Below are 14,765 nucleotides of genomic sequence, written 5' to 3'. Positions count from 1 at the left end.
GGGTCAAATCGGAGCTACAGCTGCTGGCCTCCACCACAGGCACAGCAACTCGGGATCCAAGACACATTTGCAACCTACACCACAGCTCACAGCAAGGCAGGATCCATAACCCGCTGAGCGAGGCCAGGGATGGAACCTGCATCCTTGTAGATACTAGTCAGATTTGTTTCCACTGTGTCACAACGAGAACTCCCCTGTGAATATTTAGATGTGCACCATTTCCTTATAATTTTCATGTAGAGTCTATGAACTATTAGTTAATGAACTTCTGTTATACTATTTCTAGAATAATACTTTTCATTTCTGTGTGTAAAACACACACTTAATTCCCCCAAACATCTGTTTGGATACTGGGCTGACTTTGATAACAAGGGGTTATGGGGAAAGCTCTTTGGCTATATGAAGCATGGTCAAGCAAGAGGGTGTCACTCTAACTTTTCTCTGTTAGCAGCAAATAGTATCTGCCACCATGATCTTTGTCATGTCAACCCCCCCACAAGTGTGGCTACTACTTAGAATCCCACACTATTGTCTTGAATAAAGAGCTATTATTCACTTTAAAAATCAACTAGCTGAGAGAAATCTGATCCATTAAAGTAAAATTTATACTTAAATAAGAAAAACCTAAAATATCCCAAACCCTCATACTTGGGAAGTAATTAGAAAAGTTTTAACTATTTTATTTTACTTGATTTTATTGTCTTTTTAGGGCTGCACCCTTGGCATATGGAAATTTCCAGGCTAGGGATCAAATCGGAGCTGTCTGTAGCTGCTGGCCTACATCACAGCCACAGCAAAGCAGGGATCTGAGCAGCATCTGCGATCTACACCACAGCTCACATCCCCAACCCACTGAGCAAAGCCAGGGATTGAACTTGTATCCCCATGGATACTAGTTGAGTTCGGTACCACTGAGCCATAACGGGAACTCCAGTTTTAACTATTTTAAATGTAGGTTGTTTTCCTAAGAATAATATAGTAGTAACTGCTAAATTTAAATGCATTGTGAAAAACTCTCATCTTGTAAACAAACTTAATACAGGATTCTAGTATGGAATTTACAAATTCTCATAATTTACAAAAATAGAATAAGACTTTTCCAAATCTCCAGACTTCCTAAACCGCATTTCTCATACTGCTTTATTCCCAGGTTTTGAACCATTATCATGCTTAATGACAAATTTCTTCATTCGTCATTAAGGGAAAATGTGAAAAATTCCAAACATGTATTTTAAATGTCTTACTTGAGGATCTAGCCCAGTATCCAAAACAAACAAATCCGAAAACATGGGTATTGAGTGAGTGAATGAATGGTTACTCCAGTGAGTTTTCATGAATTTCCCTGCAGATTACAATCTAGATTTGCAATGACAAAACTGATCTAGACTTTGACCTGAAAATGCATTTAAATTTGGCTCTTTAAAAAAAAAGTGTAAAATTAATTTAATTCTCTCCTTTTAAAGAGAAATTTCCTCCTCTATTTCATACAGTTTTTATAATCTTCCTAGACAATATAGGTATATGGTAGAAGAACCAGAAAATATAAGGGTTCCCAGAGAATTTTTTCCTTCAAACCTGTCTGCCTTCACCTGGCTCCTACCCACAACTAACTGTTCCCCTTAGATTCTCACGTATCCTCCTAGAGCTTCTTTATGCAAGTAAGATGGATATAAATATGTGTTTTTCCTCCCCCTTTAAGGCAATATGTAGTCTATTATATGTTATTATGTAAATATAGCCTATTAAGTAAAACAGCTTTTATTTTATTTTTTTTCAGTGAAAACAATGGCTTTCCTTTATTTCTGAATATTTTCATTAATATATATTTCTCCTTCTATGTTGACAAAGCCCTCCTTCTGGATGAACAGCTTCTCTGTGGCCATTCTCTGAAATTAGCTTTTCTACTAGAGCCAAAACCCAAAGGCTTCCTTCTGCTCTGAAAGTGAGCTGGGGACAGGTCGGTGCAGCTCAGCATCTCCACATCAGCTGTGATGAGTAATACGTGTTCCCTGGGTACCATCAGATTCCATCTGGACAGATTTAGTCAGCACTGGAGTTGGCCAAAGAGCAGCTGCTGTATGTTGACATCACTTCTTGGACCTCAGGGACTTCCATGACCCAAGGGTGCCCAGTGGAAACTTGGAACCAGACCCTCTTTGGAAAGGAGTCTAAGGGACCAAGGTACACAGGCCTTTGAAAGTCATGGCTAAGGACTTAATTTAACGTCTATTTAGGAAGGTAATTCCCAATTATTTCTTTCAGACTTGGATTCAGTGTCAGGCCCGGGAAGCTATAGTTGGTTATAAAAGAGGCATAAATACCAGAAATTTAATCAACAACTGTAGCTTTTGCTTGGGTTGTGGGTTCCCTGCTCCCTGAGGGGAAGGATGCTCACTGAAGATTGCATACTGTGTACCAGCAAGTTACAAAGTAAATTAGTTTCACTTCATGATTATTTTTACAAAGGCAGCATGTCCAGGAAGGTATACTAATCCCACCTGGAAGTTTACTCCATGAAACCAGTGAAGCTGAAGTTTCAGGCTCTGTGCCTAATGCATACAACTAACTTTATTGTCTTCTTTGTAAAGAGTGATCCTCAAATTGTGTAAACTTCGCGCCCCATAAAACTTGGATCTGACCTTATTTATTGACACAGCCAATTTTCAGTTATTTGCTTGCTGACTGTCCAAATTTCAGCTTATCCAGGGCAAATCTTGCTCGCTAAAGTAAGGTGAATTTTTTTTTAGTGGTCCACTGGTTCTTTTTTTTTCATATTTACTTCTCGCTTGACTTGTGAGGCAATGGGATTGTCTATGAAATGCTCTGATCCATCCCTGCTGGAAGAATTTTTGATAAAGAATGGATTCACCTTCTCCAAGCACTAAAGGGGGTTCAGGTACTAGAAAAGGCTTGCTCCAGTCAACAGCCAGCCTCCTGAATTGTTCCTGAGATAACTCTTATCTATGCGTCTTTTTTTATTATTATCAAAATGAGCCCCTAGGCCATAAAATTTGCACATTAAGGAAATAAATACTTCTAAGCGAAATGTGAAGTTTGAGGGGTCAATCATACTTTTCTCAGCTGCATTAGTGAGAATAACTGATAATTGACAATAGTTCTATTTTTCAATTTGACTGGAATTCTAAGGGTTGACATTTGATTATCTCCTATTTTCTCTGTGGAGTTTTTATCTCTTTTGCTTGTTTTTATTTTTTTAATTCTTTTTTTTTTTTTTTTTGTCTTTTTAGGGTTGCACTTGTGGCATATGGAGGTTCCCAGGCCAGGGGTCGAATCAGAGCTACAGCTGCTGGCCTATGCCACAGCCACAGCAACACCAGATCCTAGCCAAGTCTACAACCTACACCACAGTCCATGGCAACGCCAGATCCTCAATCCACTGAGGGAGGCCAGGGATTGAACCTGTGTCCTCTGGATGCTAGTCAGATTTGTTTCCACTGAGCCACGACAGGAACTCCTTTTTTGCTTGTTTTTAAATCACTCCTTTTTCAGTCCACAAAACACGATGTAAAGAGTTTAATTTCTGACAGACTTTGAGCTCTGCCTTGATGGAACCCCATCACTCTGGCTTAGTAACACCATTGGTGGTACACGGCAGGTTTGTATTCTAGTCTCTGTGTATTTAATAGAATAAATAAATGCTTAAGAAATTAATATTTATCTCCAAGAGTTTACTATGTATTCTTTTGAAAATCTTTTACTATGATTTTTCAAAATCAGGAAAACAGAGATATGACATTGTGTAGTTAATACATCTATTATAGTATTCCAGTTATTCATGTATTTTAATTCATGAAAGATGAGATTTTTTCTCATCAAATAATATTTCTTGGGGCTAAAAAATTGTTATTCTTTATGCATTTCTATAGGAAAGTTTGAATTTTTTCTGAGGTGGGAGTTAGTTTTTTTAAGAGGAAATGTCCCTTTAGTAGTCTAATTTGTGCAACTCTATAATCAGAGAGAAAGATGGGGCAAAAGTGGATTGATTTCTAACTTATTACAGTATACTTCTATACTTTAAAGCCTGTAAATCGATTTTTGAAAACATTTTCATTGAAATATGTTCCTACTTTTCTCATCTTCATTTACTATTGTACTATTATTCTGTTACTTTGTATACTTGATAATACAGAGTTGGCTTTGGTTATCAAACTCCAGAACCCTGAAAAGAGTTTACATACAAGAAAAATTATAAGTAAATGCACCATTTTCACAGGCAGGTTGATATCACAGGTGATTTTTTTTTTTATGTCACCACCTGCTCCTTAAGATAACTTTAGGTAATGGTTTATCTTGTCAGCCACCACCATTATGCTACCCTGATATCCGAACATTAGAAATAATTGGAGAGAGGAAGAGACAGGAGCTCTGGGGGTGACAATGCCACTCTGTGTAGTGCTTATACTCTGACAGAGGGTGCATAAACCACACTCGGGAGGATAAAAACACAGCATGCAAAATACCCCTGTCAGAGAATAAGTCAGAAAACACCTTTTTTAACTGGTTCACAATACCCTTCAGACTTCTGCTCCCCTGTGGCAGGCATTCATGACATATGACAGGAAAGTTCTGAGTTTACAGATGACAAAATCATTGACCATTGCAATAGGATATATAATGGAAGGAGAGAACGTGTGCCTACTTTTTATGGAACGAAAACTTCTTCAGGCCCCATATTCATAACAGCTCCCATCCAATCCCCTCTTTCTGGCTTTCTGGTTTAGGATTAAGATCTCAGCTCACAGGAGAAGGTGAGTTGGAGTTCTCTGGGTTTTAATGACTTTTTAAAAGGTGGTATAGTTTCTGATCACAAGATGATAACAACTAAATATTCAGACTAAGTTTTAACACTTTATGTAAGATAAAGACCCATTTGTATAATAGGATTATAAAGGGTCACAGTAAATCAGAATGGATACAAGACTTATCTTTCATTTCATACATAAAGTATTCCCAGTGTACTTTCTTCACTATTTAAAAAATCTGTACAGGAGTTCCCATCATGGCGCAGCAGAAACCAATCTGACTAGTATCCATGAGGATGCGGGTTCTACCCTTGGCCTCGCTCAGTGGGTTAAGGATCTCTCTCGCCTTGCCATGAGCTGTGGTGTAGGTTGCAGACATGGCTCCAATCCCACGTTGCTGTGGCTGTGGTATAGGCCAGCAGCTGTAGCTCCCATTCGACCCCTAGCCTGGGAACTTCCTTATGCTATAGGTGCAACCCCCCCCCCAAAAAAAACAAAACGAAACAAAACAAAACAAAAAAACCTACACAAACTTATAAATGCTTTCATTGACTTTTACCTACTCATAATGCCACACTTTGAGTAATGGATTCTCTGAGAAGTTTTCGCAAAAATAGCATACCATGTGACACGAGGTTCTGGCCAGCCAGCTACAGAGCAGTGTAGTTTTACATTTTCTTTCTCCCAAACAGTGTGGGAACGAGGTTTAATGACAAATTCAGGAGCATGGAGAAGATTATCTTCATTCAACTTTCGATGATATGCCTCAGTTTCTTCTAACTGAAAAAAAATCAACATATTATGAAATCAAAGTAATGTGTGCTACAAAAATGAAATGTAAAAATCGATATGATCTTTTTTCCATTTGGACCCTTACTTCTATAATCAGATCAAATGCATTCTCCTCAGCCCTTTAAAAAATGTACATATCACTTAATATTTAACATTCAAACCTGACAACATATTTTGCTTCCCGAAGGTGGTTGTCTTAAGGTTCTTCAAGAACTTTAATTTCTGTAGAACCTAAAATTTCACAGAATTTAGAACTATTAAGTTTGTCTTTCTTTGACCTATACATTTTGATGTCTTTTCCCTTTAGTTTTGTTTCTCCACAAGACCACATATTTCTTCATTTGAAACTAACTAATCTTGGAGTTTGCATTGTGGTGCATCAGGTTAAGAACCTGACATAGTGTCCATGAGGATGTGGGTTCCATCTCTGGCCTCTCTCAGTGGGTTATCTGGCGTTGCCTCAAGCTGTGGCATAGGTTGCCCATGGGGTTCAGATTGGTGTTGCTGAGGCTGTGGCCAGCTGCAGCTTCAATTCAACCCCTGGCCTGGGAACTTCCATATGGTACAGCTGTAGTTGTGAAAAACAAAACAAAACAAACTAATCTACATCAACACACATACACACACAATGTTACATACATTTCTACTTTGTAAATTATATTAAATTGTCTTTTCTGGAGTTCCCATTGTGGCTCATTGGAAATGAATCTGACTGGCATCCATGAGGACACAGGTTTGATCCCTGGACTTGCTCAGTGGGTTAATCATCCGGCATTGCTGTAAGCTGTGCAGTCATGGCTGGGATCCTGTGTTGGCTGTGGCTCTGGTGTAGGCCAGGGGCTATAGCTCCAATTCAACCACTAGCCTGGGAATCTCCATATGCCACAGGCGCAGCTCTAAAAAAACAAAAAATAAAAATTAAAAAAAAAGTCTTTTCTTACTGTTTTTCTCAGCTCCAGGTGTTCCGCCTTTTCTCGAATTGCAACTTTCCTTGACTTCTTCTCAAAAGCTTCCTCTTGGTGAAGTGTGGATGTAGACTGTTTGGATACTGTGGACTGTTTGGCTGCTGTGATTCCTTCTTCACTAGCAAGGAGTTTCCTCTTAGCTATATAAGCAGCAGCTTCTTTAATTCTTTCTTCTTCTGTGTCTGTAATCCCACTGACATGCACTTGGCTGAAATATAACAACAGCAAAATATTGGTATTGTGGGATGGCCATGATAAGATTGCCCAGTTTTACCAAGTTCAAAGTTCCAGACCTTACACATCAGGCACCATGCCCAAAGAAAACCTGATGTAGAAAAATGTGGTAAATAGGATTTAACTCTTCAAGTATGGAAGTGACTGTCACCTTAACAAATAATAACTACAATAATAAATCCTATCATGACCTCAGTGCTTTGCCAAGTGCTTTTTACACACATTCTCATTATCCTTCTACTTTAGATAAATGGTAACAACACACAGAGAAGTTAGATAACTTGCCAAAGGTCATTTCTTTGGTTTCCTTAGTGTGTTTAAATATGATTTAGTCTGTAATAAAAGATTAAGTTATGATATCCTTCCAGGAAAGATCATATTGTAAAACGACCAACAGTTGTGTGGCTGTGATCCTCATTTATGACCATATGCTTGATCTGGATTCTGTAACTCATATGGTGTAATGTGTTGCCCAGCGCAGCTGCACACATAAATAAGACCTAAATTTATGTGACATCATTATGCCTACTGGGTTTCCTTTCCACAACAATAAAGGTTGTGTGTGAGTGTGCATGTGTGTATTTAATATAACAATCTTCATTTGTGCTTGCATATAGCCCCGATGTAAAGAAATGATAAAATTCACAATTAAGGTGTTGATGCTTACAAAAGTGACTTGTTTTTATTCATAATTGATGATGATGATGGCAAGTAAGTGGTTACAACCAAAAGTGCTGTGCCTAATGTAATAATTTATGATAGGATTTGTGCTGTGATTTAGTAATATTGTTTAAAATATTTGGATTATGGAGCTCCGGTCATGGCTCAGCGGTTATGAACCCGAGTAGTATCTATGAGGATGTGGGTTTGATCCCTGGTCTTACTCAGTGGGTTGAGGATCTGGTGTTGCTATGAACTGTGGTGTAGTTCACAGACTCAGCTTGGATCCCACATTGCTGTGGCTGTGGTGTAGGCCAGCGGCTACAGCTCCAGTTCGACCCCTAGCCTGGGAACTTCCATATGGCACGGGTACAACCCTAAAAAACAGACAAACAAAAAATTTAGATTATTAGGAGTTCCTATTATGGCTCAGTGGGCTAAGGACATGACGTTGTCTCTGTGAGGATGTGGGCCTTGCTCAGTGGGTTCAGGATCCAGTGTTGCCACAAGCTGCAGCATAGGTTGCAGATGTGGCTTGGATCCAGTGTTGCTGTGGCTGTGGTGTAGGCCTCAGCTGCAGCTCTGATTCAGCCCCTGGCGCAGGAACTTCCATATGCTGCAGGTGCAGTCGTAAAAATAAAAATAAAATATTTGGATTATTTTAAAGCCCCTTCAATACATTTGCTGTCAATTCAATTAGATGTTTCAGTGAGGAGTATATTGATTATATTGAAGATTGTCTTGAAATTGAGTCTCCTGAGACCTCTTAAGGCATATTTGTGCATTTGTTTTTCTTATAGGAATCACTTCAAAATTTAAGCAAACACTGCCATTGTGTTCACAAGTTCCTGGTACCTGAATCTATATATTTTGCTGAGGAGTAGGACTCAACATTTGCCCAAGTTTGGAATTTCTCATGGAATACTAACAAACTATCTGGTAGATAAGATTAGTCTACTTTGTGTTTTACTAAACTTTAAGTTTTCATTTTTTCCTTCTCTCTATCTCTCCAAATATTAATAAGTAGCCTCCATCAAGGAAGTTATATGCTATAATTTAGGGGTAGAAAAGGAAAATGGAAGACTTTTAGCTTAGTGTCCTAACATAATTACCTCTATTTTTTTGAATGAGATAGGAAGGGAACAAATTAATAAGTGAATACCATACAAACGTCCTGAGAATCGCTTGGAATTCTCTATAGAGGTTCATATACAATATAGAGATTTGAAATGAGGTTTGTAACGTGATTCAATGTATATAGTAACAGATTATTTTCAATGCTAATCTGGTCCCAAGTTGAGACCACTCTGCGTGAGAGAAGTTTAAACTCATATTCCCTCTAATCGTGGACGTGTAGACATAGCTCTAAGAGGGCAGAATGGAGTCACTGCTTCCTAGCCTTTTCCATTTGCCAATAAGCTAAACTTTGAAAACAAACAAACAAACTGTAATTATGTCACAAGAGAGCTCAAGGACACTTAAAAGAATATTTCTGACCTGGGACAGTCATTGACAGCCCTGCTATTATCTGGGTACAAGAGTAAGAATATGACACTAACCTGCTGACAAAAAACACATTACTGCAAATTTAAAATGAATTTAAAGCCTTCCCAATACTCTATCTCTGATGATTTCAACTTAAAATCTGTTGCTGACACAAAGTGAACTCTATTATCAGACTGTAAAAAGTGAAATTTCCAAGCACCATCCAGAAGAAACCGAGTTTTCCAGAAGCATACTATAATTGCATTTGCTAATCCCTAGGGGGACTCTCAGCTCTTCCACTACAGACCATGTGACTTTCAGCAAGTCCCTGAGCCTTGATTTTCTTGTCCAAAAATTGATAGTAATACCTCTCTAGGGCTATACGGAGGATTTAGCAAGATAGATTATACAATGCACCTAGAAAGATTCCTGGTAAACCATAGGTACTCAACAAATGTTCATCTCTTCCTCATCCTCGTAGATTGTTAATACTGTCAACACCATTATGAAGTGTATTATTTTCATAGTAATGGACTATAGGAGATGGCTCCACATAAAAAATGAAGGAGGAGTTCCCGTTGTTGCTTGGCAAATTAAGAACCCCACATAGCGTCCATGAGAATGTGAGATCAGTCCATGGCCTCAATCGTGGGTTAAGGATCTAGCATTGCCACAAGCTGCAGCATAGGTTGCAGACATGGCTTGGATCTGGTGTTGCCATGGCTGTGGTATAGGCTGGTAGCTGCAGCTCTGATTCGGCCCCTAGCCTGGGAATTTTTGTATGCAGCAGGTGCAGCAGTAACAAGGAAGAAAAATAAATGATAGTCAGAAATAAAACCTAGAAGGTAAATTTTTTAAAGTGATTTTTACTTTTTCCATCATAGCTAGTTTACAGTGCTATATCAATTTTCTACTGTACACCAAGGTGACCCAGTCACACATACATATATACATTCTTTTTCTCACATTATCATGCTCCATCATAAGTGACTAGATATAGCTCCCAGTGCTATACAGCAGGATCTCATTGCTTATCCATTCCAAAGGCAAGAGTTTGCATCTCTTAACTCCAAATTCCCAGTCAATCCCACTCACTTCCCCTCTCCCTTGGCAACCACAAGTCTGTTCTCCAAGACCATGAGTTTCTTTTCTGTGGAAAGGTTCATTTGTGCCATATATTAGATTCCAGTATAAGTGATATAATATGGTATTTGTCTTTCTCTTTCTAACTTAATTCACTCAGTGTGAGAGTCTCTAGTTCCATCCATGTTGCTGCAGATGACATTACTTTGTTCTTTTTTATGGCTGAGTAGTATTACATTGTATATATACCACATCTTCTTAATCCATTCATTTGTTGATGGACATTTAGGTTGTTTCCATGTCTTGGCTATTGTGATTAGCGCTATAGTGAACACACGGGTGTACATGTCTTTTTCAAGGAAAGTTTTGTCTGGATATATGCCCAGGAGTGGGATTGCTGGATCATATGGTAGTTCTATATTTAGTTTTCTGAGGTACCTCCACACTGATTTCCATAGTGGTTGTACCAATTTACATTCCCACCAAAGGGAACAGGGTTCCCTTTTCTCCATACCCACTGCAGCATTTGTTATTTGTGGACTTATTAACAATTGCCATTCTGACTGGTGCAAGGTGGAGCTGCATAGTAATTTTGATTTGCATTTCTCTATGAGTGATGTTGAGCATTTTTTCATGTGCTATTGGCCATCTGTATATCTTCTTTGGAGAAATGTCTATTCAGGTCTTTTGCCCATTTTTCCATTGGGTTGTTGGCTTTTTTGCTATTGAGTTGTATAAGTTGTTTGTATATTTTAGGGATTAAGCCCTTGTCAGTTGCATCATTTGAAACCATTTCCTCCCATTCTGTAAGTTGTCTTTGATTTTTTTTATGGTTTCCTTTGCTGTGTAAAAGCTTGTCAGTTTGATTAGGTCCCATTGGTTTATTTTTGCTTTTATTTCTTGTTTATTTGATTAGGTCCCATTGGTTTATTTTTGCTTTTATTTCTGTTTTTTTTGTGGTTTCCTTTGCTGTGTAAAAGCTTGTCAGTTTGATTAGGTCCCATTGGATTATTTATTGCTTTTATTGCTTTGGGAGACTGACTTGAGAAAACATTTATAAGGATAATGTCAGAGAACATTGTGCCTATGTTCTCTTCTAGGAGTTTGACGGTGTCTTGCCTTACATACAAGTCTTTAAGCCATTTTGAGTTTATTTTTGGTGTGAGGATGTGTTCCAGTTTCATTGATTTACATGCAGCTGTCCAGGTTTCCCAGCAGCATTTGCTGAAAAGACTCTTTTTCCCATTTTATATTCTTGCCTCCTTTGTTGAAGATTAATTGACCATAGGTGTCTGGGTTTATTTCTGGGTTCTCTATTCTGTTCCATTGGTCTATATGTCTGTTTTGGTACTAGTACCACACTGTGTTGATGACTGTGGCTTTGTAATATTGCCTGAAGTCTGGGAGAGTTATGCCTCCTGCTTGGTTTTTGTTCTTCAGGATTGCTTTGGCAATTCTGGGTCTTTTGTGGTTCCATATAAAATTTTGGACTGTTTAAATTTTAAAAAAAATCAACTTAAATTTTTTTTTGGATTGTTTGTTCTAGTTCTGTGAAAAATGTCATGGGTAATTTGATAGGGATTGCATTGAATTTGTAGATTGCTTTGGGTAGTATGGCCATTTTTACAATATTATTTTTCTGACCCAGGAGCATGGAATATCTTTCCATTTCTTTGAATTCTCTTTAATTTCCTTGATTAGTGTTTTATACTTCTCAGCATTTAAGTCTTTCACCTCCTCGGTCAGGTTTATTCGGGGGCACAACTTTAAAAGGTATTATATTTTTATATTCCTTTTCTAATATTTCATTGTTAGTATACAATTAGAAATGAGACTAATTTCTGAATGTTAATCTTGTATCCTGCTACTTTGCTGAATTCGTTGCTCAGTTCAGTTTTGGGGTTGAGTCCTCAGGGTTTTCTATATATAGTATCATGTCTCTGTATACAGTGACAATTTTACCCTAGAAGGTAAATTTTTATTCACATTTTATCACTGTTTATATTGTAAATTATCATTTCTTGATACTGGGCTGGAGGACATGAGATGATTTCGTGAGGAAAGGGCAAGTTCACTGTAAAAAATCAGATATAAAAATATATCAAAGGGGAGTTCCCTGGTGGTCTAGGGATTAGGACTTGGTGCTTTCACTGCTGTGGCCAGGGTGCAATCCTTGGTCTGGGAACTAAGATCCCACATCCAGGTGCTATACATCATGACAATAAATAAATTAATTAATTAATTAAAATAATAATAACAAATATAAAATAAAAAACAAAAAACAGATTATTGTTCCCTTACCTTCCTAAGTGGATTCAGAGAAATTATGACATTAGCCTCTGAAACAGTTCAGAAAGGAACCATCAAGAAAGCAGTGGGAAGAAGAGACACAGGGAACCAGAAACAGGTCACCCAAAATCACAACCGAATTATTGCCTGCTGATTTTCCTGATAGCACTTGCCTGGAAAGGATGACCTCATTTTGAATATCACCTTAGCTACGTGAATAATTCTCCATTCAAAGAAAAACAAACAGGGAAGGCTCAGAAAGTTCCTGTTAAACCCTTATGGTGTCTTAGACAAGTTTCCTTTCAAGAGTTCTTTGTATACATTATCATTCAAAAAACGTTTTTATTATAACCAAAACTTTGGCATTGTACAGACTTGTGATTTAGTGATTATTTTGTTTAAAGTCTGCCTCAAAATAAATAGAAATTTATTTTATATTTAATAAACATAAGCCAAACATTCAATTTATGTTGTAATTCTTTTACTTAGTCTCTGGTTTTTTTTTTTATAATTAAGTTTATTTATTTATTTATTTATTTATTTATTTATTTATTTTTGTCTTTTTGCCATTTCTTGGGCCGCTCTCACGGCATATATGGAGGTTCCCAGGCTAGGGGTCAAATCAGAGCTGTAGCCACCGGCCTACGCCAGAGCCACAGCAACGCAGGATCTGAGCCGCGTCTGCGATCTACACCACAGCTCACGGCAACGCCGGATCGTTAACCCACTGAGCAAGAGCAGGGATCGAACCCGCAACCTCATGGTTCAAAGTCGGATTCGTTAACCACTGCGCCACCACGGGAACTCCCGACTTAGTCTCTGTTATCTAAGATTTTTTTTCTTCTTCCTAATGAATAATAATGAAAACCACCCTGGCATCCAGTCTAGGTAAACATATCATTTGACTTTTTTTCTTTATTCCACCCATTTTATAGTTTTAACCTTTCTTTCTACTCTATCTACAGTGACTATATATAGGGTCCAATCACTAGCATCCAATATTCTGGTTCTGATTTCAACTAGTTACATGATTAGAATTACGTTTCTAATCATTCTCTCTCATCATATAACCATCCTATGTGACGGCAAAAAATTTTACAATGAATACATCTCCCTTAGTGGATGGTTGCAAGGCTCCTCAGACCTTTCTCAACCAGTACATTGTAAGAGCTCAATAAATGACAGCTGCTATTATTATTACCTGACAGCATTTACTCTCCACTTTCTAATAATCAGAGCCAGATTATTAGGGAATATTATAAGAGAATCTATACCTACCGTCCTGAGAAAATGGGCACCATATAGTCACTTGGAAGATTTTCTTTCTCTTCTCCAGAGAGAAGGCCCTTCCTGGCTCTTTTTATTTGAGGGCTCAACTTGGATGAATAATCTTCTAACATCAAACTGGAATCTGTACGTCTGAAAAAAAAAAATAAAACACCAAATATTAGTTAATCTTTTTTTTTTTTTTTTTTTTTTTTTTTTTTTTTTTTGTCTTTTTGCCATTTCTTGGGCCGCTCCCATGGCATACGGAGATTCCCGGGCTTGGGGTCCAATTGGAGCTGTAGCTGCCGGCCTAATGCCAGAGCCACAGCAACGTGGGATCCGAGCCGCCTCTGCGACCTATGCCACAGCTCAAGGCAACGCCAGATCCTTAACCCACTGAGCAGGGCCTGGGATGAACCCGCAAGCTCGTGGTTCCTAGTCGGATTCGTTAACCACTGCGCCACGATGGGAACTCCATAGTTAATCATTTTAAAAGGACTTATAAAAGGAAGTTTTAAGTCTGGGGACATTTCACAGAATCCTAGATGGCTAATGATAAAATTACCTTTTATCTTTAGAACTAAAGTAGAGTGAGAAAGACCTCACACAATGCACTCTATCTAGACACAAGAGAAAAACAGGTCTACAGTAATTTTGTGGCTTTTTCCTACTTAATTCCAAATACACTTTGCTGTTAAATGTTGGAAATTTAGGCAGTCTATATAAATGGTCTAGATACATTGTACATCCAAATCCTTTCAGGGGATTGATAGAAAAGCAAATTTTCTGGATAGGGAGCCTGGACGATTCTGATTCAGGGCTGCTAGGTTCAACTTTGAGGCCTTTATGTACTGCAGACAGACTCTGTTTGAAAGAACACTGAGCTCATCAAACAATAGAGTTAACATATTTTATGTGAACACAGTGTTGAGTGACCATAGGGCTGAGTGACTCAGAAAAGTTCAGGGTGTGATAAAGAACCCTTTGTTGGTTTTGCTGTACGTAAAAATCCACCCATGCACACTGGTGCAAATGTACACTTAGAGGTAGCTAGTGTTCTAATAAACCAAAAAAATGTGTTAGCAGAGAGGAAAACATGAGAGCAGAGACTGCAACTAGAGAATACTATGGATAAAATTAAAAGTACAATCTTAACCTATACAGTTCTTGAATGAAATGAGATGCATTTTCACTCAAATGTAGAGAATCTGGCATACATTTCAGGAGT

At 38.1% G+C, this 14,765-nt stretch overlaps 1 protein-coding gene across 3 annotated transcripts in view; it reads right to left on the bottom strand.

The window, feature by feature from the left end:
* MYOM1 (myomesin 1) overlaps positions 1 to 14,765 on the bottom strand; it is a 149,980-nt gene that overhangs the window by 109,979 nt on the left and 25,236 nt on the right. For all 3 annotated transcript variants that reach the window (XR_014807679.1, XM_003127844.6, XM_005665300.4), the window contains exons 3-5: positions 13,550 to 13,690; positions 6,497 to 6,728; positions 5,386 to 5,543 (exon numbers count right to left, since the gene is read on the bottom strand). Coding sequence is in view for 2 of the 3 variants with exons in the window: in XM_003127844.6 (XP_003127892.3) it covers positions 5,386 to 5,543; positions 6,497 to 6,728; positions 13,550 to 13,690 (531 nt within the window). In the remaining variant the exon portion in view is untranslated. The remainder of the gene's footprint in view (positions 1 to 5,385; positions 5,544 to 6,496; positions 6,729 to 13,549; positions 13,691 to 14,765) is intronic.

Source organism: Sus scrofa, chromosome 6 (genome assembly GCF_054392235.1).
Source record: "Sus scrofa isolate SSC_HxYL_T2T_F1_AM1 chromosome 6, Sscrofa_HxYL_maternal_Yorkshire_Landrace_v2.0, whole genome shotgun sequence".
Taxonomy (NCBI): Eukaryota; Metazoa; Chordata; class Mammalia; order Artiodactyla; family Suidae; genus Sus; species Sus scrofa.
This window is presented reverse-complemented; position numbering and strand designations above follow the sequence as displayed.